This window comes from Linepithema humile, chromosome 8, assembly GCF_040581485.1.
Source record: "Linepithema humile isolate Giens D197 chromosome 8, Lhum_UNIL_v1.0, whole genome shotgun sequence".
NCBI lineage: Eukaryota > Metazoa > Arthropoda > Insecta > Hymenoptera > Formicidae > Linepithema > Linepithema humile.
In genome coordinates this window covers 8,693,485-8,704,734 of record NC_090135.1, presented here as the reverse complement: position 1 = coordinate 8,704,734, position 11,250 = coordinate 8,693,485, and the positions used below count along the sequence as shown (strand labels likewise).

The 11,250-nt window shown below is 37.9% G+C and overlaps 1 protein-coding gene across 2 annotated transcripts; it reads left to right on the top strand.

Moving 5' to 3' along the window:
- The first annotated feature begins 2 nt into the window (after positions 1 to 2).
- On the top strand, positions 3 to 10,369 carry kto (kohtalo). 2 transcript variants are annotated; one of them, XM_012364107.2, is made up of 12 exons: positions 3 to 867; positions 1,074 to 1,807; positions 1,930 to 2,710; positions 2,801 to 3,126; positions 3,314 to 3,845; positions 3,927 to 4,520; positions 4,590 to 6,304; positions 6,387 to 6,812; positions 6,902 to 7,385; positions 7,500 to 7,771; positions 8,860 to 9,021; positions 9,117 to 10,369. In XM_012364107.2, the coding sequence occupies exons 1-12, from the start codon at positions 324 to 326 to the stop codon at positions 9,336 to 9,338; spliced, it is 6,792 nt and encodes a 2,263-aa protein (XP_012219530.1). In that variant the 5' UTR covers positions 3 to 323; the 3' UTR covers positions 9,339 to 10,369. The 2 variants fall into 2 exon arrangements, with proteins under 2 accessions (XP_012219530.1, XP_012219529.1); XM_012364106.2 differs by having other exon boundaries at positions 7 to 867; positions 9,111 to 10,369.
- The last annotated feature ends 881 nt before the right edge of the window (positions 10,370 to 11,250 follow it).

Here is an 11,250-nt window from a genome sequence, read left to right as displayed (position 1 = left end):
ATAGAGAATTTTTATAGACGCTAATATCACAGTCTTATACTGTACACTTTAAAGAAAGAAACCAGAAAGATAAACAGTGCAATTATGCAAATTGTTCTTTCACGATAAATTACGATCCTCGAATTCTTCTATTATGCATGAGTGTATTTCAACAATGTATCCTACTGCGGTGATACGGTGACATTAACGGCGTCGGTACGTTGAAGTTGCGACGGTGCGCGTAAATGTAAATAGACAGCAAAATCTTGCATCGTCCGTGCAGCGGCGATGTTCGTGATCGCGTACACTTTCTAACGACATATTCTTTCGCATCCAATTATACCATGATGGGAATATTGTACGAAAAAAGGCCGTTGAAAAGGCCGAGACTCGGTCCTCCTGACGTTTATCCTCAGGAACCGAAGCAAAAGGAGGATGAGCTTTCGCTTACGAATGTCAAGCACGGCTTTACCACTATACCTCAGCTGGCAGACGAATTTGGAACGGCTAGAAGTTCCAACGTCACCGCTGCCAAGGTTGGTGCATACTTTAATGCGATTCTTGCCAAGAAAGAGGAGCTCGCGACGATGCCTGACACTGGTAGGAAGAGACAGCAGATTAATCCTAAAGACAATTTCTGGCCGGTGACAGCAAGGACAAAGAATGGCATTGAAGCATGGTTTAAAGATCTCTCCGGTAGCAAGCCACTGGTTGCTCTTGCAAAGAAAGCTCCAAACTTTAACAAAAAGGAAGAGATATTTATGATGCTCTGTGAATATCAAGTGCCAATGCTGAGAGCAGCTTGGTTTATCAAGCTTAGTTCAGCTTATACAGTTGCTGTCTCAGAAGCTAAAATAAAAAAGCGTCAGCTACCTGATCCAACCACAGGTGAGATGTAACTCTATTTTATGCATTATTATAAAGTATAGCCATCCTTGTCTTTATTAAATTTTCCATCTTAATTATGATACAAATAGTAACATATTTTTGTTAAACTTGAGATTGTATTGTACATCATGTAATTAAAACTTGTGTAATATTTTTGTTTAATTTAAAGGATATCAAATATGATTGTTTTTGTCCTCGTTCTTTAGAATGGACAGGCACTCTCATAAAATTCCTGAAAGATCAGTTGTCCAAACTGCAAGAATACTATCATATGGGCAATCAGACAGTCAATACCAGCAACAATAATAGTACAACAAACAATTCTTCCAATAGTAATGGAACTGCTGGGACAAATAACAGTAGCAGTAACAACAGTAGTAATAATAATAACAATGTTAATACTAATAATACGAGCAATAGTAATGGTTCTGCTAATAATCAACCACCTACACCTACTTCAAGCAGTCAGCCTGCAACAGGCAGTACGATGAATGAGGAACATAAATTAGCGCTTAAACAATGGCACTATTGCGTACAGTTGGCTAAATACATGTTTGAGGAGGGATTGCTAGACAGACAAGAGTTGTTACAGTGGATTTTAGAATTACTGGATAAGATTAGGTCTTCTCCTTCAGAAGATGGCATATTGAAGCTTCTATTGCCACTAGCTTTGCAATATTTAGAAGAGTTTATACAATCCGAGTTACTGGCCAGGCGCTTAGCGTATTTGTGTTGCCGTAAACTAGCACATATGTGCAATAATGCTGAAAGCAACAACAATCCTCAAAGTCCGTCCATTGTGAAGAATGAAGTTAATGGTAGCAAGGATACTGCCGCTGCTGCCCAAGGACCGTTGAATCCTTTCACAGTTGCTTTCAACGATTATTTGACTTGTGCGCATCACAGAGATGTAATTTACAGTTTATCTACTATAATACAGGTAAAAACAATACATCGCTGTCTTATGGTATGTGATATTAATTTAGTAATGATAAGAATTGATTAAATTAATCACATTGTTTTGTAACTTAAGAAATTTATCCACCTTTTCTATCTTTTTAGGTCATAACGTTAGAGTGTCCCACAGCATTGGTCTGGAATAGCGTTGGTGAGGGAAAGGCTCCATCGGTGTTGAATGGATCACCCTTGGACTATTTACCGTGTCCTCCTGCGGCTTTACCGTGTCCACCTGCAAGTTCCGGTAATCCTGTAATGAAACAGCTGAGGATTGCTCAAGAAAATATAAAAGCTCGATCTCAAGCAGCGGAAGGTAGATGGTCATGCGATAAATGGCAGCAAAGCAGTGCGGGAACGACGACTACTAAAGTGCTAGCTGCACTGGACGCTCTTGACCGACACAGTTTTGATAAAATGGACGCTTCTAATTCGCTTGACACGTTGTACGCAAAAATCTTTACACCACCCCCGAAAGATAACTCGAATGAACGTGACACGAAGACGGAATATAATCCACAACAAGATTCAGCAGTAGTCGAAATTTTGTGCGAGTGGGCTGTGAGCGCCGAACGATGGGGAGAGCACAGAGCAATGGCAGTTGCTAAACTACTTGAGAAGAGACAAAGCGAGGCTACCGGCGAAACTAACGATAACGATGATAAAGATAGTACATGTAGTAATGGAAATCCACCTGTACTTCCAATTTTTCAACCACTACTCATGAAGTTCCTGGACGTAGATGCTCCAGTACTAGACAACACTTCTGCACAATCTAAAGCCCAGTTTACGAATTTAGTTCATCTATTCTCAGAGTTGATAAGGCATGACGTTTTTTCGCATGATGCTTATATGTGCACTCTTATTTCAAGAGGTGATCTTATACAAGGTAAAAGCATAACAATATGCAAGGTAAAAAATATTTATCTAAATGTTATATGTTATATGTTCTTGTTTAATTAATTCTAACTTAATCTAGGCCCAATAGCTAGCAAACCCGGAACACCCAGCAACAGAGAACCGATTGATGAAGATAGTCTCTTCCCGGGTATAGACTTAAAACCGACTAAATTGGAAGTACCAGATCATGGACGTACTATGGATTATGATGATAGTAAAATCGATGATGATTTAGATAAGTTATTACAGCATATTAAAGAAGATCAACAAAATAGCATGGATGCACCAGATAGTCCGAAAGAGGATGCATTAACTGGTCATGGAGGTCACGAAAGTCTTGATTCGAAAATGCCGTCGAGTCATAGTAGACATTTATTATATACCACCCATTTCCCGTTGCCACAAGTAATTTGTTGGGATATTTTTTTCATCAAACGATTTTAGCAAATAATAAATCCAAATTGATCTTTAACCATCACGATATTTTTTAAATATTTTTTATAAGTTTGTTGAAATCGTTTGAATGTAAACTTTACAAATTTATTATTCTATGTAAAATTTATATTTAATTTATCAATATATATATTTATAGGATGAGACGTGTAGCCAGCACGATTGCAATCAACGACATGTATTACTATATGGCGTTGGACGTGTCAGAGATGAGGCTAGACATGTAGTTAAAAAGATGACAAAAGAGGTGTGTAAATTATTTGGCAAGAAATTCAGCATTGATGTTGCGGAGGGAGGGAAAGTGAAGAAGCATTCTCGCAGTGAATTTAATTTTGAAGCTGTCACTATGAAGTTTCAAAATCTAAGTTACTTTGATCAACATGTTGTGACTTGGCAGTGCGCAACACAAGTCATAGAAATGCTCAACACATTTGCGTTAGCTGGCTCATCTTATTTACCAGTTCACGAACATGTCGCTTTTCTTTTTGATTTGATGGAGCTGGCATTAAACATATACGGCCTAATTGACGTTTGTATACAAATTCTGAAAGAGCTGCCAGAAGTAGAGGCACAGTTGACAGTTCGAAACAGTCAATTAATTCGAAGTTATACTACAAACCTGAGTTTGTATGTGGTCGGTGTATTGAGAAGATATCATTGCTGTCTGTTATGTAAGTATATTCATTGCTATCTCATATACATACATATATATATTTCTATTTATTTCACATGCGATTGTAATTGTGTTACAGTATCACCTGAGCAGACAACAGCGGTCTTCGATTTACTGTGTAAAGTAGTGAAACATGTCTCGAATCCGAGTGATTGTAGCTCTGCTGAACGATGTGTGTTAGCACATTTGTATGACTTATATTCAACATGTTCCCTTTTGAAGACAAAATCACATGGAGTGGAAGCCTTTAGTAACGCTTATCCGAAAATTAGGACCGCTCTTTATAGCACCTTGCAACCAACGCCTTCAAATCACATCTATAATTCGCAATTTATGGTTGATGTTTTTACCAGTCCACGAAGAGGCGGAAAAATCGAGCCTCAATGGGCCAGACAGTTAAACGAAACACCTGCCAATCGTTATAGTTTCGTTTGCAACGCGATCGTTGCGGTTTGCAGCGAAACGGATAACGATAAACTGAACGATATTGCTATAACTTGTGCGGAATTGACTGCTTGTTGCAATGCTCTCAATGCTGAGTGGTTGGGAGTACTTATGGCACTCTGTTGTTCCTCCAATAGTTCCGCTTTCTACATCGACGTGTTAAATCAAGTCGATGTACAAGATTTAAGTATACACAATTCCCTGGCTATATTTACATCAATTTTAATTGGTAAGTTTTAATAACCTTACAATTATTATATTACGTATTATGATATTCAATAATTTATTATGTTTACAGCGAGGCATTGTTTCTCTTTGGAAGATTTTGTGGTACACATAGCGCTACCATCCCTAGTGAAAACTTGTAACGATGGACGCGGGGACATTGATATCGAAGCCGAAGCTGGTGCGCGTTTAACGTGTCATTTATTACTGAGACTTTTTAAGACCGTCGAATGTCCGCAGCCGGCTTTATATTCGGTTAGCACGAGTCCTCATCCTCTTCCAAGTGGAAATTCAAGAGGTTACAGTATAAAATTGAGCTGTGATAGGCACTTATTAGCAGCTGCCCACAATAATATAAAAGTAGGACCAGTACTGGCGGTGCTCAAGGCCATATTAGTCGTAGGGGATGCCGCAGCTGCTAAGCAGCCTCCGAAGAAAGTCGATATCCCACTGAGCCATTCTAGCAAGGGAGGTGGTCCGGCCAGTGTCGGAGTCGGAGTTGGCGTGAGCAGCAGCGGGCCCGGCGAATTATCAATCAGCCACATTTTAGGAACTAGTGATATTTTAGGAGGTGGCGACGATCTCGGTCTAGACCTGGCTATGTCCTCATCCAGCAGTAGCGCAGGCATGACGACGGAAAACGTGAAGGGATTTTCCGATTTCGCTCATCATGTTCTGCGTCAGATCTGCAGTCAAGAATGGGTACTAGAAAGGTGTTTGCAAAACCCAGAAGAACTCTGTCATCAAGATATGTTGCTAGACAACATGCTCACGCCACGACAAGCTCAAAAGTTATTGCACATGATCTGCTATCCTGAAACGCCTACCGAAGCCTTTATCGACCAAAAGACTCATATTACGAACATTTTGGAAAACTTGGAGCAGTGGAGTCTAAGAATGTCCTGGTTGGATTTGCAACTTATGTACAAGCAATTTGCGACCGGTTCCAGCGAGCTTTCTCAATGGTTAGACACGGTTGCGAAAGCTGCAATTGATGTCTTTCAATTGAACAACACCTTGAGCAGTAAGCCCGATAAAAGATCTGGTTCTATATGGCTGGTCGCTCCGCTGGTTTCCAAGTTGCCGAGTGCGGTGCAAGGTAGAGTTCTCAAAGTGGCGGGACAGGTACTAGAATCAGGTAATTGGTCGAAAGCGGCGAGTCGTGAGAGAGGTAGATCCAAATCACCTTCGTTATTCAATCATCAACCATTTCTATCACTGGTACTAACGTGTCTGAAGGGCCAGGATGATCAAAGGGAGGGCTTACTGACATCGCTGCATTCGCAACTGTCGCAGTTTCTAAATACCAGCAAGGAGGAGAAACACATCGGCTCTGAAGATCCGAAAACCAGAGAAGTACTGCAGGACGCACTACAATTGAGATTTAGCCTCGTCGGGGGCGTGTTCGACACGATACAGAGAAATACGACCGCCACGACGGATTGGGCGATTCTATTAGTTCAATTGGTCAGCTACGGCGTTATAGATTTGAATAATAATGCGGAACTGTTCACGACTGTTATAGATATGCTTGCAACATTAATCCATTCCACTTTAGTGTCGGATTCGCAATCTGAGAAAGACGAAAATAAAAAGCACTACCAGAATTTAATGAAGAAACTGAAGAAGGAATTAGGTGATAGAAATTCTCCGAGCATTCGATTTGTCAGGCAACTTTTACCGTTACCAAAATTGACCATGGAAGTCATCACATGCGAGCCAGTCGGATGTTTAACCGACACTAAAGGCAACAAAATTGCTGGATTTGACAGCATCGACAAAAAACAGGTATATACATATTTAAATTAATATTTTTTTTCCGAATAAAAATTAATTCATAAAATGTATAACACGTTGCATTTAAAATTAGGGACTGCAAGTTTGTGATTCTCAAAGAGTGTCAGCATGGGAGCTCTTAGAAGGTCATAAAAATCCTGCACCACTTTCCTGGGCTTGGTTCAGAGCAGTCAGATTGGAGCGTAAGCCGCTTACATATCAGAATGCACATAAACTGCTGCGATACCACACGCACAGTCAAAATCGTTCGGCTAGTCACTATCTGGATCCACCGCCATTGCCACCAGAAGATCTGGAACCAGACAAAAAGGAATCGGAACCTGGCAAAGCGGACACTCCAATGAGCATTGACTCGCCAGGACGAGTTGGCGGCAACGTTGGTAATGCCGGAGTAAATAATACCGGCACTAACGGCAAGGGAAAAGCCATGAAAACCAAGCGACATAACAGACGGACGAAAACTGCTACGCCCACTACGCCTATGACACAACAAATGCAAGTGAGTATAATTACACGATGTAATCACTGTAAAAAAAGTAAAAAATATATCATTAGTTATATTAAAATTTTTTCCTGTACATTCAACAGCAACCACCGTCCCAATTGCAACAAATGGCATTTGGAAATCAACAAGCTCCTGTTGCGCAGCAACCTGGAATGTTTACCGGGCAGCCGCCACAACCTCAGCAACAATGGTACGGCAATCAGCAGACTCACGCACCGGCGCAACAGTACGGATATGGTCAACAGTTGCCGCCTGCACCAGTTACTGGACCGCGCTACGAGAGACCGGGAATGAATAATCAGTCCAAGCAAGCTCTGTCTAACATGTTGCGGCTGCGATTACCGTCCACTCAATTTATGGGCTCGCAACAACAGCCGCCAAACACTACGCCAGTTGCCGGACCAGGCGCGTTTGGAATGCAGAGGCAACAGTTCATCAGACAGCAGCTGAGAGCGCAGCATGGAGCACCCGGCATAAATCCGCAACAGGGCATGTTTGCCGCACAGCAACAACAGCAGCAACAGCAGCAGCAACAACAACAAGGAATGTACGCTGGAATTCAACAAGGTGAGAAAAGAGTTTTAGTAATATTACATCTAAGCGCTAATGTAGTACCGTTCTCTGTTGAAAATCGATGCCTACACAATTTTGTTGAGTGTTTAAATCAATTTCTCTGTGCAGGTATGAATCAAAATTACGCAGGATATGGCGGACAACAAATGATACAGCAGCAGCAGCAACAGCAGCAGCAGCAGACACCGCAACAAACGCAACAGCAGCAGCAGCAGCAGTTGCTTCAACAACAACAGCAGCAGCAGCAACAGGGAATTCTGAATCAACAACAAAGTATGATGTTCCCTGGTCAACAGCAAATGATGGGTCCACAGAGGGCACAGGAATATATGCCACAACAGAGAATGCAACCTGGTGCTGCAAGACCGCCGTATTTACAGGTATGTTAAGTAACTGAAATAACGTTGGAACAATGATCACAATAGACATACAGGTATACTTTATAACAAAGCTCGGCATTAGTTGCACATTTCGGTTCGATTCTTGAGAGGACGCCTCCCGCTCTCCCACTACCGAGCCGCCGATAGCCTTGACTCAGGAGTGTCTGTGTAACAAATAGGCTGATGATGAGCGGGCACCTTTCAGAAAATAAAATTTTCTTCGTTATAGAAATAATATTTATTTTCACTAATTATAATTAAATGTCTTTATTACATTCATTATAATAATTTACCTAGACAATAATATATAATATTTAAAAAATAAAAATAATTAAAATAAATCAAATTATTAAAAAATTTAACTTTTTAATAAAAATTGTATGATTTTTTAATTAGAAATCAATAGCTTTCCACATCAGGGTATCGAGAGATCTTTCAATCTCTCCAGACGGTTTTTCGAAATTCGTAAATTTTTAAAAAAGTTTGGGGTGTGGGGGTTATGGGTCGCCCCACCATTTTTCGTTTGAAACCGAGTACCTAACGTCGATGCGTCTCGTTGAGACAAGCAACTTTGGTCCTATAAACATATAGCGGCCAACGAATAATTACGGAGTTATAGCACTTTTTCGTCGCCGATTTTTTCGTTATCGGGGCCTGTAACTTGGAAAACATAGGAAATAGGAGATCGGACCATAGGATCTTATTGGCAGGGTATCGAGAGATCTTTCAATCCCTCCAAGCGGTTTCTCGAAATTTGTAAATTTTTAAAAAAGTTTGGGGTGTGGGGGTTACATTTAATTATAATTAGTGAAAATAAATATTATTTCTATAACGAAAAAAATTTTATTTTCTGAAAGGTGCCCGCTCATCATCAGCCTATTTGTTCCACAGACGCTCTTGAGTCAAGGCTATCGGCGGCTCGGCCGCCAGCGGCCGCGCGATAGTGGGAGAGCGGGAGGCGTCCTCTCAAAAATTGAGCCAAAATGTACAACTAACGCCGAGCTCTGCTTTATAATAACATTTAATCAATTATGTGTTAAGTATGTATTATGTTTGTATTAAGAAAGATATCTTATTATTCATTTCAGGCACCAAATGTAACAATGAATGCAATGGGACCAATGGGTGGAGGTGTTCAGAATCAGCCTGCTCCTCCCTATCGGCAATCCGCTGGAAAACCAGGTGCAGTAGGAGTGACGGGAGTAGGAACGGCTAATGTCAGTTTGCAACAAAATCAGCAGTTCCAGCAGGTACATTTTTAGAAACAAGTTCAACAATTAGCACAGTATCTCTAAAGAATTTCATGAAATATTATTACTAATTAATTGTTTTTACATAGCAACAGGCGATAAATCAACAACGCATGAGGCAACAAATGTTAGCCATGCAGCAGCAGCAACAAGCCCAGCAGCAGCAGCAGCAGCAGCAGCAAGCTCAACAACAGCAGCAGCAGCAGCAAGCTGGAGCTGGCGGTCAGCAACCAACCCCTCAACTTGTTACGCATTTGCAGAGGCACTTAAGTCAACCACCGCAACATTCCTACCAGCATCAGCCACCACCTTATTAAAAATAGGATGAAAAATTCGGAACTCTAGCATATATTGATTTTACAATACAAGTATAAAATAATCGCAAAACAAATTTATAAAATTCTAGATTTCATATTAAAATTTAAATGACATAATAAGACAGTGGCTGCTACACATCAAAAAAGGAAGAAAGAGTTTTTTATCAGGTTTGCTGAAATTTTTTACCATATTTTACGTACTTTGCGTCGAGACGCTACTACGTTTTTTAATATAATAAATATAGGGAAATTGTGAAATTTTGAGTTGCATTAATTAAAACGTCACGATTACTTTTACTAATTGGTCGTTTTTAGTAATTATAATTATGGTATTTTGACTACATAAATTATTTTTATTTGATCACGCATACGAAGAATACTTTATACAATAAAGATGTTTTGTCAGACGTCAGAAATCATGTTTTAATGATTTTGTTGACTCCGATACGCTTCTGTAATCAAGTGTGTAAGAAATTGTAAACTGCATACATTCTTTTTTTTTTTTTATATATATAAATTCTTCTGAAGTATTATTATTTGTTATTATAGTCTCGAAAATATAATTCTAAGGTATTTATTATAATTATTACTAGTATTAATATTATTGTAGCTTAAAAATTATGGGTGAATATAAAATGTCAACGAACATCATATACAAGTACAAGATCATGTATTATAATTTGTATCACAATGTAAATTTATTGTTACTGTTATCCAACTATTTAAATGGTACTTGTATATCATATTTTTTACATAAAATGTATATCAGCATAAATCATGTATAGTAGAAATAAAGATAAATGTAATGAGTATGTTCAATAAGTAAATTTAACAAAAGTATATTCAACAAGTATACTTAGTAAAAACAATATTCCAATATCAATTAGATCTCGTAGACACAAAATCAAATGAATTGCATAGACGATAATTTCAAATAGAAATAAGTATACTAAACATTTTTAATTCTATTTTTTTCTACCGTACATTTTAATAATTTGATCTTATTTCCAATAAAATGTCATATTAAATGATTTGTTACAATTTATTATTTTGATACCATTGTTCTGATATCTAGAAAAATATTTTGAATTTTATTTTTATATCAAATAATTATTATGATGTCATGGAAGGATAATCTCTCTATTTTTTATTTAAAAAAACAAGCTTAGCTAGAAATCTCCATATTATGGAAAGGAGATGTATCATGTTTAGTAGCATTTTAAGTGACATATCAATTGTTTGGTTATCCTAAATTAGTGGTCTCATTTGTAATTAAATCGAGGATCTTGCTATATTTTCGTAGTGCTAGTACGAAATGTTAAAAATAATGCTTGTTAATACGTAACAATTTTTAAACATTCTGAAATTTTTGTACATTTTTTATCTTTAGATCATCTTTAGATCATTAGATCCAATTATTGTAGTGCCAAATATTGTAATGCCAAATTACTCGACTCTTAAAATTTTATAAAATTTCTGCAGAATAAACAAAAATCTCAACTAGAAAATAACTGCGTGTATTTAAATTAGAATAATATAGAAAAAATTATCAATTTTTTTAGGTTAATATTATTGTAAAATGTTATCGATTGCACAACAATCAATTGTCTAACAGTTTCTACACATTCTTGTAAGATGGAGACAGCATTAAAATTCCCAACTTTTTTAAATCATTATAAACAAATTGAATATATCGATAATTATTATTGCATTGTAAAAATTATTCATGTGTTCTTGGCAGATGTAATATACGTGTGCATAATTTCAGTAAAAGAATTATATAATTACAGCAAATTGATCAAAATATTTAAAGAACTAGAACAATATATTGATATATTTGAACAAAATTTTGTGTATGTGTAGTGTTAAGACTATAGAATTAAATTTTAAAACTTGATTGTTAAATGAAACT

Excerpts from the sequence above, each read along its gene's own strand:
- kto (XM_012364106.2), top strand. The coding sequence starts at position 324 with ATGATGGGAATATTGTACGAAAAAAGGCCGTTGAAAAGGCCGAGACTC. Across the intron at positions 2,711-2,800 it reads AAGAGGTGATCTTATACAAG|GCCCAATAGCTAGCAAACCC; the intron begins GTAAAAGCATAA and ends AACTTAATCTAG. Across the intron at positions 7,772-8,859 it reads CAAGACCGCCGTATTTACAG|GCACCAAATGTAACAATGAA; the intron begins GTATGTTAAGTA and ends TATTCATTTCAG.